General features: G+C 35.9%; 3 protein-coding genes and 1 long non-coding RNA gene across 5 annotated transcripts; all 4 read left to right on the top strand.

Annotated features, from left to right (window-relative positions):
• The first annotated feature begins 286 nt into the window (after nucleotides 1–286).
• On the top strand, nucleotides 287–8,854 carry LOC122054660 (AP-1 complex subunit sigma-2-like). The gene is made up of 6 exons (XM_042616103.1): nucleotides 287–432; nucleotides 816–902; nucleotides 8,340–8,431; nucleotides 8,513–8,621; nucleotides 8,711–8,746; nucleotides 8,828–8,854. Exons 1-6 carry the CDS (start codon nucleotides 430–432, stop codon nucleotides 8,852–8,854), a joined length of 354 nt encoding a protein of 117 aa, XP_042472037.1. The 5' UTR covers nucleotides 287–429.
• LOC122055823 lies at nucleotides 7,459–8,251 on the top strand. Its single transcript, XR_006132936.1, has 2 exons — nucleotides 7,459–7,609; nucleotides 7,819–8,251. It is a non-coding gene; the product is annotated as an uncharacterized LOC122055823 (long non-coding RNA).
• A 2,288-nt stretch (nucleotides 8,855–11,142) lies between the features above and the next one.
• Nucleotides 11,143–13,046, top strand: LOC121968063 (chaperone protein DnaJ-like). Its single transcript, XM_042518579.1, has 4 exons — nucleotides 11,143–11,557; nucleotides 11,646–11,697; nucleotides 11,774–11,841; nucleotides 12,349–13,046. The coding sequence occupies exons 1-4, from the start codon at nucleotides 11,426–11,428 to the stop codon at nucleotides 12,790–12,792; spliced, it is 696 nt and encodes a 231-aa protein (XP_042374513.1). The 5' UTR covers nucleotides 11,143–11,425; the 3' UTR covers nucleotides 12,793–13,046.
• Nucleotides 13,047–16,772: 3,726 nt separating this feature from the next.
• Nucleotides 16,773–23,276, top strand: LOC122055819 (calmodulin-binding protein 60 A-like). Of its 2 annotated transcripts, none has more exons than XM_042617459.1 (11): nucleotides 16,773–16,994; nucleotides 17,092–17,158; nucleotides 18,054–18,103; nucleotides 18,336–18,769; nucleotides 19,424–19,584; nucleotides 19,665–19,880; nucleotides 20,049–20,184; nucleotides 20,272–20,375; nucleotides 21,312–21,381; nucleotides 21,500–21,585; nucleotides 22,548–23,276. In XM_042617459.1, exons 1-11 carry the CDS (start codon nucleotides 16,909–16,911, stop codon nucleotides 22,821–22,823), a joined length of 1,686 nt encoding a protein of 561 aa, XP_042473393.1. In that variant the 5' UTR covers nucleotides 16,773–16,908; the 3' UTR covers nucleotides 22,824–23,276. The 2 variants fall into 2 exon arrangements, with proteins under 2 accessions (XP_042473393.1, XP_042473392.1); XM_042617458.1 differs by having other exon boundaries at nucleotides 17,086–17,158.
• The last annotated feature ends 362 nt before the right edge of the window (nucleotides 23,277–23,638 follow it).

Raw genomic sequence — 23,638 nt, 5'->3', positions numbered from 1 at the left:
TTACAATTTTAATGAAGTAAATGGAATTTTTTTTACTAAGGAATATTTTTTTTAATTTTACTTTTTACTCTCTCAAGTAAACATAGCATAAGTAATTAACCAAGTATTTAAAAGTTTAATCGTGAGAGACTTGGTCGATCATTTCAATTAGATAGTTTGAAATATTAGATATCTAAATTATAAAAAAAATTATTCCATAAAGTTTCAGATAAATTTGTTCCCGTTTGTTCTAGGCCCTGAATGGGCCTGTTTGGACTTGATACAGAGGCCTACTTCAGCGTTCTTCTTGTTCATTTATTTATATTTTTAATTTTCGTACCCATTTTCCGCTTCTCTTCCCTCTTTTCGGAGTCTTTTTCCCTTCTGATCGCTGGAGACTGAAGAACCACACGGAAACAGATTTACAATCGCGAAGGAAACCTAAAAGAAATGGTTGGTTCTCTCTTTATCGCGCTTTAATTTCTTACTGTTTCCTCTCTTAATGTAAGATTAGGGCTAAGATTTCTCCGTTTCTTCGTATCGTACAACCTTGGGTGTATGAATCTATTCATCAATCTAGAAGTTTATATCTCCTATTCCGGAGTTAGTAACTTGAGCTTGTGTGTGAAGTATTGCCTTCAATTTTCGAAGTTGATGATATCTTTGTATACCGTCAGTATTATACGAAGGGCGATGAACCAGGTTACCAACACGAACCTTCGTACGATTTAGATAAAATTACTTGGAGGGCCAATTTTGGAAGAAACATTTTTATCAATTATTAACTTATTGAATTGTTTACTAGATTTTAACAATTTTCGTTTTTGTAATGACAGATTCACTTTGTACTTCTACTTAGTCGACAAGGAAAAGTTAGATTGACAAAATGGTATTCTCCATATTCTCAGAAAGAAAGAACTAAGGTATAGGTTATTTTACTTCAGATTTCTATTTCATATTTTAATTGCATGTTTCAGTTCGTTAAGTTGTTCTGCTAACTGCTGTCCTGGCTGCAACTTCTGTATGTGAATAGGCCAATTTTTTTTACTCCTTTTCATTTCCTTTAGCGCATGCATATTTTTTGGGGATCTAGGAAATAGTTAGGGGTGCAAACGAGTCGAATTGAACAAAATAATATGAAAATATTGATATTTAAATTTGAGTTCGAAAAATATATGGGATATTTGAATTCGATTTGAAACTCGAAAATACCAATAATTTTGGCTTGAGTTCGAAATAGGATTTGATTCGAATTATTCGAATCTTAATTCAAGCATAATCGAACTTTAGCTCGAAATGTCTTAAATTCGAGTTCGATTCAAATAATTCGAACCTAAATTTGGGTATATTCACACTAAAATTATATGCAACATAATAAAAATAAAATCCGAACAACACAGCAGTACACCACCTAGACAAAATAAAAATACAAACCAGAATGAAACCTAAACAACACATAACATATACAAAATAGAATTAGATTACTTGTGAAAGTAGAATAACAAGTTCATCAATAATTTGAAAACAGAATAAAAATACCTCAGATAGAATAAAAGTAAATAAAAATAGATAAAGTAAAAGTTCAATAATTTACAACTAATAACACAGACAAAATAGAATTTCAACTCATACAAAGTTGAGTTAAAATGAGATTAATGGCCAAACAATTAATTGCTAGAAGCCATACATTCCAAAAAACTAATTGCCAGAAGTCACATCCAAAAAACTAATTTCAGCCCTGTATAAAAAAACCTAATTTCCAGAAGCCACATCCAAAAAACTAATTGTAGTCCTGCATCCAAAAAACTAAATGCCAGAAGCCATGCATCCCAAAAAATTAATTGCCAGAAGCCGTGCATCCCAAAAAACTCTCCATCCCTGCTGCCATTCCATAATCCAGAAGCTCTCCATCCCTTTGAATGCATCCCAAGTTCACCTTCCATTGCATTTCCATGTTACACAACAATACAAAAACTTTAGAAAATAAAAAATCTTTATGCTTCCACGGCTCCAGCTCTTCAATCTGGGCAAAATTCAAAATGTAAAATGTATGAGTGATTACACTTGTTAGTAAACTCAAATATAAAATGCTAAAAAATAAATTTATACCTCAGTCAGTGGCATAACTTGTCAACTTCTAATTATCAATTTAATCTATAGGTAAATCAATTGTCACATGTTGTTTTTTCAACCTACAATAATTAGGATAAAATGTATCATTCATTTTTTAAATATACTTTCTGATTAGAAGCAACAAAAAAAAACATAAACAAAACATTTTAGCATCATACCTTAGTCTTTTTAGTCACTCCATGTCATTTTCAACACCAATCTTTTTAGTTCTCTAGTGGCTAGTGCATGAGGTGTTGCCATCATGAGGTGTGGGGTTCGAATCTCGGCAAAATCGAGGTAAATGCCTCCCTTATGTGCTAGTCACTATTCTAAAGGCTAGTAGCCGCTCGTGATTTACCTCCTCCGTGTTGGCCCTGGGACGGGTTGGCGGGGGCGCTGGGGGCGAGCGTGTTCGTCTTTTTTGCCATCATAAAAAAGCATGATACTTGCCCCAGGGCGTAGCGCAAATGGTGGACGCATGACATCTCTGGCGTAATGGTCAGGAGTCAATTCTCAAGAACTGACAACCTGGGGTTTACTCCACCATGCGCCTATGGCCTGTGTACTTGTATTTACCTCCCTTCATATCCGTGGGACCAGCACTAGGAGGGCAGCTAAGGTAGTGGATCTGCCTTTTTTAAAGAAGCATGATACTTGTCAATAACACGACTTCCAACACTAAAGGTTGCCTTTGAAGCTATTGTGGTAATGGGTATTGCTAATATATCTCTAGCCAAAGTTGACACCACTGGAAATATATATGTATTGAGCTTCCACCAACCAAGAGCATCAAATGCATCATTTGGATTATGCCTATGACACCCTTCCTCTAGATACACATCTAGCTCAGATTTTTCAGGTTTTACTATTTCAATTTCTTTTAAATTAAAGAGAATTCAGTCCATGCAGAAGAAAACGTAGTATGTTCTCTATAACTTTGAGTTGAGCTGTTGCTGTTGGTGCAGGTTTGCACCAGAATCAAACCTAAGTTTTGATGTTGTCAAAGGTTCAAGTTAAGTCTTGTTGTGATCTAACAAGTTGACTAAGTGTGTAGGTTGTTTATTCAACCGGGAAAGACCTAGTTAGAGTCTTAGCAGATCGTGGAACCCAGGTGGAAAGACCAAGTGGGTCGAGAGAATCCGACACTTGGTAGTGAGATCAAGAGTTTGGAGGACCGAAGATCGAGAGAAAGTCTTGACGAGTTGATCAAGGCTAAGTGAAAAGTCCAAATAGATCTGGAGGATCAAAGTTTGGCAGGTAGGTTGAGGTAAACAACTGGAGGAGCGACAGTGAGGTCGTGTTCCTGAAGGGAACAACCTAAGGTCGCTGATCTAACTGAAGAAATCGGAAAGATTTTTAAATTGAGATCAAGACAGTTCTACTGTCTAATACTACTCATGCATTTTATATATATTACTATGCTAATCTCTGTTTTGTAGGAATATACTATTTAACTCTGTTTTGCAGGTTCGGCCTGATCAGTCGACTGAACATGAGGATCGGTCGACCGAACCAAATGATCGGTCGATCGAATCCTAGGATCGGTCGATCTAACCTTGATGATGTGGCACAGATCAGTTCGGTCAGAAATAGAGAAGGAAACTAAGTTGATCGGTCGATCGAACGATCACCTCATTAATGCAGCATTAAGTGCGAATCTCGACGAACAGGGAAATTCTCTGTTCGGTCGACCGAAAAATGAGATCGGTCGACCGAAAAATGAGATCGGTCGACCGAATACTTTAATGTCATTAAATGCCGAAGATCGAATCAGCATCAGATCTCAGCGAAGATGGAAGGGAGCTGCTTCGGTCGACCGAACCCGAGGATCGGTCCACCGAATGTCGACGACTCTTATAAAAGTGAGCTCGAGGTTCAAGGCTGGGAAACGAAGCGACGAAAACTAATTTGTTCGAAGTTCATCTCTGCGCAAGTTGCTGTTCGTGCTACTACTCTTCTACGCATCCATCAAGCAAGTTGCTGTACCATCCAAGAAGTACCGATCGAGCTGCATCTTCTATCTAAGTAATCGGTATATTTATTTAACTTGTTTTGTACTTAATCTAAAGTAAGATAGTAGGCTGTTACTATCTTACTTATTTCATTGTACGATCTGCTTCTCTCCGAGGTTTTCGGAGAAAAGAGTTTTAGTGGATTGCCCAACGGTGCGATCAAGGATCGCGGGGTAGGAGTCGACCTAGGCTTCGAACCAAGTAATCGAAGTGTGTTATTTAATTTCCGCTGCACGACTTTGATTTAAACGAGTAAAAGAATAGTTTTTAAAAGCGCGATATTCACCCCCCCTATCGTACTCTTTCGACCCTACAGTTGCTATCTTGAGATTCATAATTGCTTTTTGGTCCTTGAAGCTTTTCAACAACTGTATTTGAATATTCCTTATAAATTGCATATAGAAGCCTTTGGACCTCTTTAATATTACTCTTTGATTCAAATGAGTTATAAAGTTTAGGAAAAGTGAATTCAAGTACTCACATTTTGCATCTAGGATCTAAAATTGAACCAACAGCCATTAATAAATTGCATTCACCTCAATATTTATCAAACTTTTCCTTCATTTTTTGCACCATTTTTCTCATAAACTCTTCTTCATCACAAGATTTCTCATCCAAGATTACTTTTACTTGATAGACTTCATTTAGAAAAAGATTAGCAGTGGGATGGATACTCACTTCTAGAAATAATTTTGGTTGTTTCATAGAATACGTTCATTTATGCAATTTCTCCCAATTATCTTCAGGTGGACAATGAATGTAGCTAGGTTCCCGATCTTCAAATCTTGAAAAAACTTCTTTGAAAGTAATTGTTGTTCTTAACATCTCATAAGTTGAATTCCCTCTTGTCTTATAATCATCAACCAATATTCTTTCTTGTAACTTCAATTGTTTCACAATTTCAACAAATTGAATGAGTCTAGCATATGTTCTTCTAATGAAATCCACACCCTGACAAATTACATGAACAATATCCTTAATTTCATTGAGGCCATCTTGAGCTATAAGATTTAAAATATGTACACAACACCGAACATGGAATAATTTTCCTCCACAAATGAGATTTGTATTTTTTTTCAAGAAATCATCTTTCATATATGTAATTGCAGTATCATTAGCATTCGCATTATCAACAAAAATAGTATATTTCTTATTTTCAATTTCCCATGTCCTTGCACACTTTAGAAGGGTATTTGAAATTTGAGGATCATCACGAGGAGAAGGAATATGAAGAAACTTGAGAATAAGTTTATTCAATTTCCCTAAAGAGTCAATCTAATGACAGTGATAATCATGCACTTTATTTTTGGACTTCCATAGATCTGCTGTATGGCTAATCTTTGTTACATTTTTCAACAAACCATGTAAGTTTTTTGTCAGCTTCATATATTGCAAAACAACTCTTTTTTTTTGTTGTTCGTGATATACGAGTCCACTCAGGCATTTCACGTCTACAAAACATACTAAAGTCTTCTTCTTCTAATAATGTAAATGGATGTTCATCCATTAGGATCCATGAGACAGCTGCTTCTTTCATGCGTTCCATACAAAATTTCCATCAAGTAACAAAGGTGATATAGTTGTTTCAACACTTTCGAAGGTAACAATAGTTGTTGTTGTTTGAGTTTATTTTCAAGTTTCTTTTTAGACTCCAAGTGTTTAGTACAATGATCTAAGTGTCGTTTTAAGTGTGTTGTAGTACCTGACTTCATTTATGCAAGGAATAAACTACAATGTTTACACTTATCACCTTTTGGATCCTCAACCTCAATCATGTTTGATCATACTTGAGACCTCTTTTGCTTCTTTGACTTATGAAGCAAATTACCATCCTTAGTCAAATTATTATTCACACTATCCCCTTTATTTATTGTTTGTTCAAGGATCTCATTTGAATCTAATGAAGCTTGTAGCTGAATTTGCTGTCGGAGCATAATCAATCATATTCTTTGAAAATCACAAGAGAAATTTAGCTGAAAAATATTAATAATGCAATATTCAAATATATTTTATGGAATCCTTTGGAATCAACATATCTTCAAGAATAAGGAATAAATTACTCAAATAACTTACATGGAAACATTATTGTATTTAAATATGCAAAATTGTAACTCTAAAAGTTATCAAATTCACTAACTATTCCACTAAAAATCAATATTTAACAATTGTTCCTTCAAGAAATAAAACGAGCAGAAAGATTAAGGAAAAAAAGAAAATAATTTCTTCCCAAAAATAGGAAAAAAAACAACTAAGAATGGTGTTGAATCAATTCTGTACTTAAAAGGAAAAATTAGAGATTGAGGAGAAAAAAAAGAGACATACATCTTAGATTTTTCCAAGCGGGCGAAGAGAGCTTGTGTGTGGTCTTCGGCACGAGCAGTGAGAGTAAGAGAAGTTGCGCTTGATCTTCCGACAGAGGGAGGCAACAGAGTCGCTAGGAGCTCTCGACGTCGGTGGTAGTGACGGTGTCGACGCTGCAACAATAGGGGCAGTTCCCTGGTGCCTTCTCCATCCCCAGCACCAACTCTAGATCCTAACCACTAGAAGCTCAATATCGTCGTCTTCATTCTTCAACCTCAGGAACCCTACCTTCTGCCGTCATCCAAACTCTATTATCCATTAACTCATTAACCCAGTAAACCTATTTACCCATTAAGCATTACTGAGTTCATGGATTCAAATGGTCAAATCCATTAAAATTCATTTACTGAATAATATAATAAAAAATAATAAATATATAATAAAATTAAATAAAAGCTCACGAACAATCAAACAAAATACTATAGATTCGAATTTGGCTCGAAAGATTATCGAATATGTTTGAGTTCGGCTTGAATTCGATGATTTCGAATACAAATCAAAGATTATTCGAACTAGCTCGAAAAGCTCGAGAGCCGGCTCGATTCGTTTGCACTCCTAGAAATAGTAATACTTTGTTGATCACTCTGGAAAAGGTAAATTTGACTTTTCATTTATCAATCTTAGTTGTTGATAATGCATTTGCATTTTGTTTTCTTGTGTTTCTGGTGCTCTTGTATTTCATGCATGCCCTAAATTTGCTTTAATTACTGAAGATGGAAGGAATAATATAATTTGTTTAACATCACCATTATAGCAACTGTTTGCAAGTTAATTTGCATTATGTAGCTAAATTGTGATACTGTATAACCATTTTTTCCACATTATTTCACGTCAGTGCTTGGTATTGAATCCTTTTCATACTGAAGAGTGATTGTCAAAGTCCACGTGGTGTTTTAAGTGTGTTTTTTGGTTCCTTTTTTTTTCTCAGGCGCCCGTGATTCCTATAGATGAGTAGTGACTGCTATTAGTTCACTGATTGGAGGCTATGGTAAATTTGATGATTCCTGTGGACCTTTACCTTTCAATTTGATCCTTGTTTAAGGAGTTTATTGGTGAAGGGGAACTTTGATGCAACAGTAAAGTTTTATTATATGACCTTGTGGTCATAGGCTCGAGTTACGGAAATAGCCTCTTTGCAATGCAAGGTAAGCCTGCGTACAATAGACCTAATGTGGTTTGACCTTTTCCCGGGACCTCACATTGTTGGGAGCTTCATGCACATGGCTGCCATTTTTTAAGGAGTCGATTGGTTGTCCTGAGTTAACTTCAATTATGTTCCTGTTTAGTCTTAATTTGTTTGCTGGTTTTTGCTAACATATTTATCCTGTCCATGGGCCTTATTCGGTGTTTGTAGTCCACTGCGTCAGTTGTGATTAGCAACCTGGAAGTCATACTAGGCGGTGAAATTTAGGTGTGGACTCTGGATGCCCAAGATGTTCTGTTCCATGATCTACTGGGAAGCCGAATACATTAGTCAGTACAACTTATAATCTAGTTTTATCCAATTTATTGGATATGATTCCTATTGATCAAACATGCACAGAATTTCCACTACAAATAAATTCTGGTTTCCCTTGCATGCTACATCTACTGTTCTAATCTCTACTATAGATTGACATTAGCGTTAGCCAATCATTCGTGTGTTAGATTTTGCTAGATGTTCATTCTATTGTTGTTTATGAGCTATTGGCTCCACACTATTTCATTCTCTTGTTGGTTTATAACTTTCAAGCATTATATCAGCAAGGTTTGCTATATGGGATTGCACCTTTTGCTATTTTTTGTTTCTAAGTAGAATATAAATGCTGGTTCATTTATGGAATTTGATAAATTCATCATGCTTATACTTAATCACTTGCACTTTTTAAAAATAAGGTCATCCATGAGCTTAGTGGACTGATTCTTGCACGAGCACCAAAGCTTTGCAACTTTGTAGAGTGGAGAGGATATAAAGTTGTGTATAGAAGGTAACGTTGTTGTGTATACATTTTCTATTGCTTGATTTGGTGGTTTTTTGTTGTTCCTGACATGCACAATATCATTTACAGATATGCGAGTCTTTACTTCTGCATGTGCATTGATGCAGATGATAATGAATTGGAAATACTTGAAATCATTCATCATTTTGTTGAGATACTGGATCGATATTTTGGCAGTGTAAGTTATTTTGTCTAATGGTTTGTATTTTAGAGCAAAAGAATTGTTCCCAAATCAAATCATGAAACTTCATAGTTCCTTATTCTCAGGTATGCGAACTGGATTTGATATTCAATTTTCACAAGGTATTTTGTTTTATGATGCAGATGGTCTTTTAGCCATCATTCGTTCTCTTGTTTATATCTTATCTACTTTTAATTTTGCAGGCATACTACGACAAGTTTAAAAAATGATGGACTAATGGAGATAAGCTTGTATTGTAACACTCATAAAAATCTTACAGTCAGATTCAACAATAGGCTACTTAAACCAATAATGTTGTTGACTGTGACATAACTTTTGTTTTTAAGGTACAAAACAGTCGTCCATTTTAGAAGCATGTACTCTATCAGTTGAAGACCAAATACCATTACCAAGGATACAAATATTTAAATTAGTCACTTTCATAATATAGTTTGGCATTTGAGACAAAGTGGTTAACAATCAACTTTAACATTGATCTTGTTAGGTGATCCAGGGTTACAATCTTGTCTTGATCGATTTCCTAATAGCCCCAGCTTTTGGATAAGGGTTTAGCCAATCAACTATGACAACCTCATATGATAGGAGGCAGACACAATTGAGTTTATTGCTTGATACATAAAAATTTCAAACCTATTCCAAATTTTTCAAACTAAAAGCCGAACCAAATAGTACCGGTGTCCAACTGAATCAATACTACATATTTTATTTTATTTGCTAATAATAAAGTGATAAACCAAAGATCAACTTTACTTCCTAGATCACATGTATATGTAATATAGCAAAACATGGGTCTGGTTTTATTGTTTTACTATCCAATTCCAAACCAAATGGAAACAAAAATATTTTGCTCAAACTAAACCCAAACTAATATAAAGCAAATCTTTGTTTGGGTTGATTCAGTCCAAGTTAGTTTTATTTTTGGTTTTTGGATGCCCGCCCTTAAATTTTTTATCTGTGATGCAAGGACCAACTGGTGGAAGCTGCTAAGGAGCAGGCAAGTTCGATAAGCAATATGATCGCACAAGCTACCAAATAGAGTTCCTGCAGTCTTTGTAAGACATATCAAATATGATTGTCCTCCGACATGTTCATCGTTTTAGATCCCTTGCGTTACTATATGTTTCAGATGATATGACATTAGCTTGATATGCTTAACAGCTTGTAGAAACTGCACTTATGTTTAATCTCTGATTACTAAATAAATAGTGTAAAAAAACAAAAATTACTACATTCTTTGTCCCAGAAACTAACTGCTTTAGTGGCTAAATAAGAGAAAATAATGTTGACATTTACCAATTCACTCTTGGCAGTGATTCATTTAGGTTAATTTTGGTAGGAGTTCCATATGAATGTTTATAAAACTGTTTGGTGAAATAGCTGATAAACTAAAAAATTTGTCATTTTCATATTTTGGCTGTTTGTCCTTATGTTCGTGTGGGTAGTTTTTTTCTTCTCAGTAGCCCTTCGGAATTAAAATAATTTTCTTTCATTGAAGCTTTTGCTTTCTTCCAAGTGTTGTTGCATTAAGACCTCCTTTGTCAATCTTTTTGTGCCTAACAAGAAGAAACAAAACACAGGCCAAGTTCTCATCTCCTTGTATCACACATGTAACATGCTCATTTTAGTCTTCTGTAATGACTTTTCCCAGTTGTAATTTGTTGACTGATAAAAAACATTTACTAATCATGTTTTTTTTGTATCATTTGGTTCCATTTGTCAATTATGGATTAGCTAACCTAACAATCCAATCCAACTCATTATTTGAATTTTTCTTTATATAAACAAAGAAAATTCTCTAAATAATAAACTTAATGAATTTTGTTTTACTGAATTATTCAGTAAAATAAAATGACTCTGAAATTTATTTTGCATCTAAATTGTATAAACTTTTAGTCTACCAAATTGTTTGACTAAACAATTTAAGATATATTAGGTTATTCTAGTCAATTAAATTGTCTATAAAACTCAGTTAATTTAATCAAATTATTTCATAAATTTTGCATTGTTAAAAAAATTTGGAAAATATGTATTCATTTACCAAATCAAAAAATATTTACTTCTCTTTCGAGTTCCTCTCAGCAGCTTTCACAAACCACAGCTTGGATCTAGAATCAATCTAATTGGTGAAAACTGAAGGGCTTTCGTTTAACAATTTTTAAAAATTGTGTTTTAACATTGAAATTAATCTTAAAAGAAATTATCATCTAAGTTACTCATTAATTAATTATATTAGATATTGGAAGGGTGTTCCAACTAACATTCCTAAACTTTGAGGGGTCATTTTGATAGATAGTAAACATTGACAAGCATCTTAAAGATTGCCCCAAAAAGCAAATGCCATTTGGATCTTTTAACAATAATAATACAATTTGCAAAAATAGAATTTACGTGTAATTTAATATTTTTGGAGGTTGAATTAATTTTTTTAATTATCTATGAATACACGGAGGAGAGGAGTAGAGATGTTTTCCCTCGCTCAAGCGGCTCACGAGGAAACCACGTGCCGAACCTAACGGTAACCTCTCCGTCACCTCCTTCACGCTCGCTGTCATTTGATTTGTTCGCTTTACTTCTTCAAAAATCTCTTCCGCAAATTCCGCTTCGTAAATCCAACCCATCCACTGCCGTCCTCCGTCTCTCTATATGATCGATCGAGCCACAGCGATCTCGTTCTTAGTGACAAGAAATCGATCGAGACGAAGATCGAAATGTCGCCCAATCCGTGCCGAAAGTAGTGAGACGGAGCTAGAGGAAGAAGGGGACGGGAAAGAAGAAAATCGATGGCGGAGTCGGATTGCAAAGCACAGCTTGCGTCAGAGATCTTCTCCGCCTCGATCCTCTTTTCCTCCTGTGCTCACCGCGGCCGATCGCGCAATGCGCCGCCCTTCGTCGATTGGTATCTCATTCTTAGGGTTAAGTCCGATCTACTAATTCATCCTCTTCTCATCTGAAACTTTAGATCGCGATTAGGTTATTGATTGAGGCGCGTTGAATCTGTAGGTCGATGAAGAGGCGGAAGCGGATGTTATAAAAAAGCAATATCGTCGACTGGGTACTTGCTCTAATCGCAAGATAAATTTGCCGTTTAATTGGTTGTTTTTTCCTCCAAAAAGATCACTTTTTTGCAGCGTTACAGCTTCATCCGGATAAGAACAGGCACCCTAAGGCTGAAGCAGCTTTCAAGGTTGTGTCTGAGGTAATGTAACATGGTTTTCAAGTTTCAACAGCTGCTATCACTAGAAATCGGGATATTGTCTGTTGCATTCCTTCTGTTTATTCATCAGTTTGCAAATTTATTTAGATTTGATCGGGGCAAATTAAAACTCTGTTTTATTTTTGGTTGTTCGCATGAACTCTAACCCGAGTATCTATCTTTCACATTGTTTGGAATATGCCTTGGTAATGGTGGACCGAAATAATAAGACCGAACACTGTTAGATTTCTGTAGCTAAATTATACTTGATCTAATGATCATTTTGTTGCAATAACTAAGCAATTAGGATAGAAAATTGCTCATCTTTATTGTATGTATATATATAGAATATTAAATTTTCAGTAATAGTTTAGTAAATTGGGATTATTATCTAGAACCCCTTACCCCAATTTATCCATGGTCAGATAATCTTCTAAAGCATAGTCTAAGATAGGATTATGTTTTAGCTCAGAAGATAGGATTATGATCTACAGACTCTGCGCATCACAGGCTTATGAATGCTTGTCGGACAAAACAACACGAAGAGTTTTCAACTCCCAAAGGCGAAAGTTCTTCTGCAGTGAATGCCATAGACAAAAGTTTCAACCCAGCCTCTCTAGGACTATCAACAATCACGAAAATCCAAGTCCCGGGTTTCAAAAGCTGAGAAGAGCCCTGACAGCCCTCAAGGAAGCCAGAAAGAGATTCCAAGAAGAGTGCAATGTGATAGAGGCTTGCTTGAACTTGAACACCAACGCAACTTTTCAAGATGCATCACCAGTCTTTGATCCATCTCTTTACTTGCACCACACCAGCTATCCACACAGCAGGAGAATTTTCGAATCAAGTGATGGCCAGAAAAATATGAGAAAAACTAGATGTGAGTCTCCAGTTTATGAAATCAGAACAGATCAGAAATCAAGCAGAAGAAAAAATTGTAGTTTCGGAATCTGAGTTGCAGATAAATTGTTTGAGAAGTAGCATTCTTAAAATTATATCCCAAGTTAATTTCTGTTTATACGAAGGTTTCAGGCTTCACAATAATCGATTCATTGTTTAGGTCCCCTACTCATTTTGTTTCTTTAATCATGTTTTTTTTTAGTTTTGTCTCAAATGTAAGAGTGGTCATTCTTTCCAGGTTTGCCTTGTCAATGTAAGTTTTAAGCACAATGTAAATTGTTTGGTCAACTTGCTGAATATGACCTGAAGTTTTGTCTCTCAATAAATATAATTTGATTTTTTTTTTTTTTAAATTTCATAATTAGGTGCAAGCCAGTGTTTATTCCTTCTTGATATGTTATCAAATCAAGCAACAATCCTTGTTGTCTAATATTATCACACAAACAATAGCTATACAATACACATGGATTGAAACTCCTGAAGAATTTGTTTGACAATAACATTTGTTTATTTTTACTTAATTTCAATTAATAAAGTTAATTTAAATAGATATCCATATTTTACAATTCGATTAATCCTGGGATGGATTAGGAATGGATTCAAGAATTAGAAATGAACTGGACTGGACAAATCAAAGGTTTGAGTGCGGAAGGGGTGGGTTATCAAAATAAAATGAATAAAAAAAATGAAAGAACAAATTAATTTTCATTAATGTTAAATTATAAGCTATAAAATATTCATGTAATTTTTTTTATTAGATTAGATTGGTCTATGATTACATGGATAATCTGCATTTTATCGGACATTTAATGAGTATAAGATATGATCGATTAAATCCATCTTATTTGTTTTTATATTCTCAAAAGTTGAGTTAAGATAAAATAATATTTTTAACTATATTTTATATTATTATATTTTTGATAAATTTAATTGAGATTGCCGGTATAATTTATTCGGAAATTAATGAGATTATAATATATGATTATCTCAAAAATTAATCTATTTAGCGGATTCGACGCTGATGAAGGCGCCCTCCAGGGTGTTGGAGGCGCCCTCCACGGGCCTTATAAGGTAGTCTCGAGCAGCAGCTTAGGAGAACAACAAAAACGCGATCCATCTTCCGTGCACTGCTCAAAGAACCATCCAATAAAGCTGTAGCAAAACACCGACGACCTGAAGCTTCGAATTTCCTATCCTTAAGTTGTTGGTATATTTTCTTACTGTACTTAATTGATGTACTCTAAACTGTAACTTTTGCAAACTTATAGTGATTGTCCAAAGTAAACGCTCAACGAGCGTGGGCCTTGGAGTAGGAGTCGCCCCATGCTCCGAACCAAGTAAAAAACTTGGTGTTTGCGTGCTGGTAATTATTTTATATATTTCTACTGTATTTTACTCTTAATCTTCTGAAACGAAAGTGAAAGTCACGAGCGTTATTCACTTCACCCTCTAGCGCTTTCGATCCAACACTTCCTACTGTTATTCTCCTTCTTCCTCTTTGGTCAAAACCTCCTTGTTTAGTTGCTAGCACAACCTTAGGTGGTTTTTCTTCTCTTAGTTTGTGAATTCGTGAGACGGACGGAACGTGCTCGTGTGGAACTAAAAGAGGCGATAACACTTAATCGTGTTGAGATCCAATGAGAACAAAGTTGTTGTCAGGAGTTCATGTTTACACAACAAAGGCATAACTCTCATCACAACTAGTATACGGTTTCCTTCGCATGGATCTTCTGGAAAGGATCTTGAAATTATATTCCGTTGCACTTACGTTATTCTTGCACTCAAAATCCTTATATTAAGAACATTGAAAATCGGATCAAATGGTATTGCATCAATTTCGAGCAATATAAAAATTGCTCGAATGGTGGTTGCACTAATTTAGAGTAACCCGACTATGATATCAATTGTAGGATCAAAGAAAAATGCTAGAAGGGGGTGAATAATATGTGTTGTTTTCCCATGTTTTCGAAGAAACTTGAGAGATAACGCAGCGGAAAATAAAGTAAAGAGAACAAGCACAAGGCTAACACCCTTCTTTTTACTTGGTTCATAGTCTAGCAACTACTAGTTCAAGGTCCGCGATCGTTGATTGCTTTCGTTAGGCGATTCACTAAAAGCACAATGATTACAAAAGTAGTTCGAATACAATGCAAATACAAATGTTACCGACAACTTAAATGAGTAGCAATTTTGGTGTTGAGCAATGTTTAGGTGTCTTAACGAAGGTTTTGGGGCAGATGCGAGTATAGAAGTTGTAGAAAAAATGATGATTGAGGTGTTGGTCAAACTCTTCTTTTATAAGCCTTTTTAGGCGCCTGAATCTCTTCTAGGTGCCTCAATCAAGGTTGACATGGTATGACCTCAGTGAAGCTCTATCTGTCAAAACTTATCTTGACCTAGGCGCTTGGATCCCTTTCAAGCGCCTAGAAGCTGACATACTCCTGCCAATGAGAAGTTGCCACTCATCTTGCCGTCAGGCTAGGTTTAGGGTGCCTAGAGCCCTTCTAGGCGCCTATATAAGCTATTTTCAGAATTTAACTCCTACATCATAGAGTTAGTGTAGAATAATAATAGTGGCAAAAGACGATTCGCTCGCCCTAAGCACGTCCGCCAGCCCGTCCTCAGGCCAACACAGAAGAGGTAAATCATGGGTGACTACTAGTCTTGGGTAGTTGAATAACGCATGGGGAGGACAAGCACTCGGTTACTAGCTAGCCAGGATTTGACCCCTAGATCTCATGATGACAATACCACCATGCGCTAGCTAACTGTCCATCTTGAGGGGACAAAAATCAAAATCGATTAGCACATAATAATAACAATAAAGTGCAAAGTAGACAGCCCAATTTGAACCGTCTAGTCTTGACTTTTAGGTTTCTAGTGAAATTCTAGGTCAGACTGATGTCTTCTGTTCCCTCTCGGGAAATGCGTTCTCACTCACTCTTCTCAGGAGAGATTATCTTTTTGCTAAACATCCAATCTAACTTTTGGTCAGCATCCAATCTAGACCTTTTGGACTTCCCGTTAGACATTCCGTCCTTGACTCGTCTAGACTTTTGTCTGGCGTCCTCGACCCCTAAACCTTCTGCCCGACGTCCTCGATCTACCAAATCTTCTGTCCAGTCCACTCGACCAAGATTTTTTTACCTAGTCCACTCGATCAGAACTTCTTTGTCCAGTCCATTAGACCAAGACTTTTTTGTATAGCCATAACTAAGGTTCTCCCTCTGCCTAGTATCAACTAAGACTTTTGCTTTGCTTAGTATTCAGTTAACTTGACCAATTAAGACTTTTTGATTAAACTACTTGTATACTTAGTCAATCTTATTATATCATAACACATCTTAACGTTAAATCATTTATCAATAATAAAATCAAATTCAATTGTCTTGTACATTCGGCACCAACAAATTATACCAAATCAATAAATCCTCAAGAATTTGTTTAACAATAACATTTGTTTATTTTTACTTAATTCCAATTAATTATTTAATTTATTCCATTAGTGGAGATGTGAATGGGTTGTGCCTTAAGCATTGCTCGCGCTTGACTCAACCCAGCTATGTGGTGCCACTCAACTCGATACTGATTAACTTTGCATTTGTGATTAAAATATAATTTGATATGTCTCTTAATGATTCTTTTCAAATCACAATCCTCTCCGTCATTTTGAGAGTTTAGATTAACAAAATAAAATTTTAAGGAAGTTTAAATATTAGACGAATTTAAATAGACACCGTTGAGATATGTTTAAAAGAATAAAAAAATTATTAATATTAGGAGAAGATTTAATTTTATCGAGTGACGCAAAGGAAAATAATTTTAATTCGAAACATCAAACGATGCAGAAAAGTAGTTTTTTCCCCGACCTATGTAACGGTAAACCGCGTGAGTTGGATATGGATCACGATACGGACAGTAGAGATTTCGTAAAAACACACGTGGACGGACAAGATACCAGGACGGAGACGCGTAATGTCTGCGTTGCGCTTGTGTTTTTGTTTATTTTAAGGGGTTGGACTTTGGAAGGGAGATCGAAGACGACCAGTGGCGAGACTAAAGATTCCAATTTCCTTGCGATTTCTCCTTCGCTCGCCTCACCATGTGTATAAGAGAGCGGAGGGCGCCTTGCGACTCCGCCATTTCCATCTCTTCGGCGTGCAAGCTACAATGGCGTCCAGCAAGCGGCCACTGTCGGAGGGCGGCGACATCGGAGAGGGTTCGGGGAGACTGAAGCGATCCCGGTCCTTATTCACGTGAGATTATAGATTAGGATTCTGGATGATCGAAAGTTTCTTCCTTTTGTCTTGTCTGTCCCTTTTGCCTAGCTTTCTTTCTCATTTGTAGAGGCAGAGATGCCAATTGCCCGCGGATCAGCCTCCCTGTTTTGACGCGAGAGGATTTGCTTCCTCGCAGAGCGGTAAAAGTCTGATCTTGATTTTGAGAGATGCATGATGGTTTCTTTTGCTTTGAAGGTCTAGTCTGGTTAGCCCAGCCTGATACGTTTTCAAATAACTCCTTTTCTATGATTCGTCAATTATAGTTCGAAGCCTGTGCGTACGATTCAATTATCGTCGCACAGCCCAAATTTCCTCTTTGGAAAATTAGATTAATAGTTCGTCTCTCTGAGATTAACCGAACCAGTTTCTAGTAGATTCAGCTAGTTTTTAGAAAGTGAAAAGCAGCTAGATCATGAAGTATAGTTTTACTCATACTCATTCTTGGTACATACATTAAGAATATTTCTAGCGTAACATAATTGAACTTAAGCTTGATGAGGACCTGCCTATCACTGAAGTTTCTACAGTAGAGATACTTGACATCCTTGTTCCATTCGAAGATGATTGTTTTCAGGTGTTTTATGTCATCAACTCAAGCAGTTTGCAGTAACCCTTTGTGCACTGTTACTAAGCTAATGGACAAGATGAATGAAATAGAACTAATCATAATCACCCACCATTTCTATCCTAGTGCTTGTACTTTTGTGTTCCAAGGTCGAAATTCCAAATAATCAAAGATAAACATGCTGGAATATGTTGCTTGCTGGTCTTTCCACTAAGCCAACTATCTATATTGTTCCTTATGATGGCACTGACAATTTCATAATAATGAAATGACAAGCATATCAAATAAGAATAGCAGGAAATGGCATGCAATCTTTAAAAAAGAGGTCAAATCTCTATGATCAAGTTTCCAAATAGTTGACATAAAAGAAGTTATCATTTCTATTGGAATAAATAGTTGTTTAAGTTACCTGAGCTTTGTTGTGTTTGTTGGATCTATAGTTTTAAATAATTCATTGATCTCTTGAGTAGATGCAAGAAGTAAGGCCCCTACTCACTGATTCTGCACCTCCAGTTCCCAGGTAATTTACTTCCATACAAAAATTGTTTACTACTGTCCTACTGAGAGTATTTTAGTAGTTTCTTTTATATGTGAGGTTGATGTTTCAAAATGTTTGCTCTGTACTTAAAATTTGGAATTAGTGATTGACCAGTCTCTTAAACATTCACTCTTCTCTGAAAGATTGAATATGCATTAGAAGTGTTTTATGCATTCTACAAAATAATAGCAAACAGAAAATAAATCCTGTTCAGATATCAGCTGCGGTTCCAGAATTGCTTGCCACCCTGTGTTTACACATGCCACGAAATAATGGCAAAGGATAAGGATCCTCTTCAGATTTCACTGGTGGATACTGCCACAGGGGACTGTGTTGCTTCTGGTCCCCTGTCTTCAGAGAATATAATGGTTCTGGTTCTCGATGGTCATTTTTGTGGTACTAAACAAAAAGACAAGAAAGAGTTCGAGAATCATATTGTCCATCAAAGAGTTGATAAAGGGCCACTGCTTAAGGGCAAGCTGGTAATTCAGCTGACAGGTGGTGTTGGGTATCTTCAGGATATCAGTTTTACAGATAACTCCTCTCGGAGACCAAGCAAGAAGTTTAGGCTAGCTGTTTGTTGTGAAACTGAAGGAATTGAAGAAGGAATAAGCAATCCGTTCCGGGTAAAAGAGCATCGTAGTTATCGTAAGTCCATATCATTTCTGTTTCTGTGTCATTTTATTCTATGATTTTTACTTTTACACTTCACGAGTACATTGAAAATAATTGATCCATGAAACACTTGACAAATTTGTTATTTTATTGAAATTGTCTTAAGATGGAGAGAAGTACAAGGCAGAATAATGTAGTCTAAGGTACCTTCTTTTCTGATTCTTAGGCTTCTGAGCAACTTAAAAGGATCTTTTAAAACTGAATTACAGTGAGAAAAGCATCATACTCAATGCAATACTCCAGTGTAAGAAACTCGTCTAAGATGTTAGCTGTCTTCATTTTGTTCTGTTATTACATGGTTTTAAGATGGTACTATGATCATTGAAATCTTTATGGAGATAATCTAGAAAAGAACAGGACCTCCTGTTTCGGTACAATCAAAATTTCATATCAGACAACAATTAGGTGTTTGATCCCTAATTGTGCTTGCAGCATAATGCCAAAGTAGAATTCAGATGCTGCAATTATCACTATCAATGTAGTCATATATAAGTAGGCCAAATATTTTTATTGTAATAAAAATCCTGCAAAAGTACCTGGGCCATTGACCATACATGTTCTTCATCAGCTTAACATATATAAAGCTAGAATGTATGTTTCAATAAGAACATCCCATAACAATTTCAGTGAATGAGAAGCATCATCCTCCAAAATTAACTGATCAAGTCTGGAACCTTGTAAACATTCGGAAAGATGGTGTATATCACCGAAGACTAACAGCTGCTGGAATCCTTAATGTGCAACAATTTTTACAAGCTCTTTCTGTTGATCCTGAGAATCTGCGCAGGGTAAAGCAATACCTAACAGTTCTTATCTTTCCAATCATGTCACATGCTTAATATTGAACCTAATTCCTGTAATGTTTCAGTTACTTCAGAATGGCAGCTTACCCAAGAGAAGAATTCCAGACAAGGAATGGGAAGCAATTATTACAAATGCTCAGGAATGTTTTCCAGGCGATCAGCTTTATTCTTATGATGTTGGGCAGGATAGCACTCTCATTTTCAACTCTGTATATCTGCTCCTTGGAGCAAAAGTTAATGGCCGGTATCATGATATCAAGAACCTCAATGCAACTGACAAGGTTTTTCATAATACTCTGAATAATACATTCATTGATTTAACTGATTTTATATACTGACTTCAATGCAACTCCAACGAGTTGGGTGGTAAATATGCGTGTACCACCTCTATCCCAATTAGTTGCATGTGTGGATTTTGCTTAAGTGGATATGCATGTTTTGGCTTGCAGGCTTTTCTCAAGAAGTTGCAAAGACAAGCGTTTGAATATCAAGAGAGCATTAAGTTAGATGATATGTGTATTCAAGAATTTAGTGACTTGGTCACAGCATCAATCTCACTAAGTGTGCCATGCCCACAATGTTCAGGTAATTCAGGATCTTTGTCTACCAAACAATTGCTCTTAGAAAAATCTCATGTTGTCATGGTCTTTGTGTTTATAAAATTTTGGACAGTTGAAGCATCTAGGCAAGTGAAGTTATTTGAGTCTTTTGCACCACCATACAGCCAGCTTGGACATACTAATCAGGAGGATACATCAGAACAATTTCATCCTCTTGTACGTACTGCAAGATTAACTACATTGTTTTCTTTGCATTTCTGTGATCCACATAAACATGGTGAAATTAATGACTCAAAGTTGTCATTCGTTCTCATTATTAATAAGAATGTTATGCTAATGATTGGTAACTTTAGTACTTGGATCAAATTTTGAACAAGCAGCTCAATAAGTTTTATACTGCACTAAACCATGTTTGTGAGATAATATGCTTCATGGAGTTCGTTCCTGTTAGGAGTTCTCCAAGTAGTTTATTCAAATTAGGAGTTAAACAAGGATAAAATTTATCCATGTCAAACACTCTCTCCTTGCTTTAAACAACAGCTGTAAAACAAGGGATCCATAACATGAGCTATCATCTTCTTTTTTATTTTATTTTATTTTATTTTATTTTTGCAATTCCATTTTCTGATTAACAACTCAATACTTGAGATGTTGAGATGGTGCATTTGGCAACTAATGCTCATAAATTCGGTTTTTTTTATCAGACATTGATTTACCATCTTCATCTAGCAATTACAATGCTCACTTATGCAACATCTAGGCAATCAATTTCAGATAAATATATGATGATTAGTATTGTTGTCAAGTGTCAACCACTTAAATCTGATTATTTTTTTTTTACTGACTGAGTTCTTATGCATGGCACAGAGCCGATATCTTCCACATTTGAAACAAGTAGGTATACACCAGGCATAACATCTATAAGGTTTCTCCCACCCCAAATTTGTCAATATTGTATGTTCTGCTTTTATTAGTTTATACCCTTTTTTGTTTATATCTAAGAGATGATGTAAGCATTTCTTGCCATTTTCCTACTATTTGGAGCAAGTCATTGCTCCCTGTGAACTAACCAGTGGTCTTGCTTGTGTCCACAACCCTTTCAAATTAAAACTAACTCATTGCTCCTTTTATATCTCCTGGAATTTTGGTCAGACAATACCACCAACCCACGCTGCATTTCCAGGACAAAACTTAGAGGAACTAGGAAGTTCATGCTTTTCAGGTAGATGTGCATCTATATGATGTTCACCATACTTGATTCGACGTGTTCTTTGATTTACCTAAGTTATCCAATTATGCCTCACAGCCTCAGATCCTCACATATAACTATGAATTTTCAGATTATGTTCAGCCAGAAGTCGATAGCAGCATGCCAGATATTTACATACCAGATGTGTTTCAGCTCGAAGATTTGATGGATGACCAGGTAGGTGCTACTTGTACACTGTTATTTATGCCTCTATGCATCTACTTTCTCGAACCATTTGGCCTATATTACTTGGGTAGGAAACCAGATGATGGGCATATGTTTCTCTTTTTTTTTTCCAAAAAATGAGGACAATGGGAACTTGGTAGAAAGGGACCCAAATTTGGGACACAAGTATTTGGATCTACTTCTACCTATCACCCAAGACTCAAACTCAGACCCAATAATCCCTTTGCTTGAATCCAGTCTTGCGATTAATTTCCCTAAGCAACTAAGGGTTTGGTTTGGGACTGCTCTAGTGTCGCAAACCCCTAATAATAAGATATTAAAATTAGGGCCTCACAAGTCTCCTCCTTCCTCCTCCCTCCTCCCTCCCTCCTCCCTCCTCCCTCCTACGCTGCTTGTTTCTACCTCTACATGAGAAAGTGGAGCAGTTGCTTACTCTGGCTTGTTAACTTATGTTTCATACCCATTTACATGTCACGAATATGGGAAGGGGGAAATGTCTAGTCTGAGTTTCATTGCATTCAATTGGATAGTAATGCAGAAGTGAATTTCTATGGACTATCATCAATTTCTAATTTAGCGAGGCTACTTTTTCTTTGCTGCATGCTCTATTGCTAAAATCTAACAGAATATATCGTTGGTCTTCAATATCAAATGTGGTTTATATATATTGGCTCAAGGTTGATATGATAAACACACATGTACAAACAAGAAATTGTGATGGAAAGATCTACCTGAAGTGTGATTTTTCACATGGTTGTAGCCATCTAGGTCATTGGTCTAGATTTCATTTCGATTAGACAAAACTGAGCTGCATCCTGATGAAGTTTACCAAGGAAAATGGGAATAGGACCTCATTGTGGTTAAGCAGTTCTAGAAAAGGATAGTTCTCACTCCCCAATTTGTCAATAGGAATCATACATTTCTTTTGATCAACATTATTTTTTTTTATGCAGTCTGAAATCAACAATCACCCTGGTTTCTTCGCTGTCAGTAGTGAACATGGGTATCCAAGGCGTTTATCTTTTAGTAGCCTGAGTGATAATGAGATCGATGAATTTTTAAGGGAACTTGAACAGTCTGATCCAATCGTGAGATCTACCAGAAAGTGGGTCAAGCTCCTCGCCGTTCTCAAGTGGGGACTTTTTGCCTACATTTCTGCTAGAAAGTTGGGTAATACATCTGATCATCCGATTATTCCAACCATGGATAACCGAAGAACAATTATGTAGGGAGCAGACTTCAAACCCAAATTGGAGACTCTAGGAGAATCCTTTGGGCCTTCCCTAAGATGAATGATGATGACATTTGCAGCTTAAAGATTGTACTGTTATATGTGTAGATTTTTCTGTATACAGTAAATATGTATATATATGAATTGACTAATGATGATCCAAGGACATTCTCTAGCTTGAACAAAATACTAAATGAATAGAGAATTTATGCACCAACAGTTATCTGATACAGTGGTGAGTGAACTAGCTGGAGGGCTTCTAGCCAAAGATTTAATTTTGTTGTTTCTGCTCGGAATAGGGAATAAATAGTTTGATATTTAATATAGTGTGAGGACCTTAAAGCGTTTTTCCTACATGCGAGAATGATATTTCTTTAATTACAAACATTGACTTCCATAATAACAATGCTTATGATAACTTGTCTGTTGAACCCTTTTTGTTGCTTTTCTTTTTGTTATTTTGAAACAGCTTAAGTCATGTAAAATTTTGACATTGCTTTTGATTTCTCATCCATGATATTAGAAATTTTAATTGTCATTAAGTTATACTCATGCCATTTGGCATAAATGAAAAATGGAAGAACGTAAAATTCAAGGGATTGTAGAAATAAATTTATAGAACTTCATAGGGGATTAAAAACTTTTGCTAGACCAAACAATTATTGATCATCAATGTGTTTTTGATGAAGTGAAACTATATCTAAGGTGTGCTCATTAAGCATTTACAATTCATGAGGTGCAATTTGAAAAACAAAAAATTGAAACTTGTGCGAGTGGCTTGGAAAATTTATTGACTTTTTATGGATTGATTCT

The sequence above is a fragment of the Zingiber officinale genome, chromosome 3B, assembly GCF_018446385.1.
Source record: "Zingiber officinale cultivar Zhangliang chromosome 3B, Zo_v1.1, whole genome shotgun sequence".
Taxonomy (NCBI): domain Eukaryota; kingdom Viridiplantae; phylum Streptophyta; class Magnoliopsida; order Zingiberales; family Zingiberaceae; genus Zingiber; species Zingiber officinale.
This window is presented reverse-complemented; position numbering and strand designations above follow the sequence as displayed.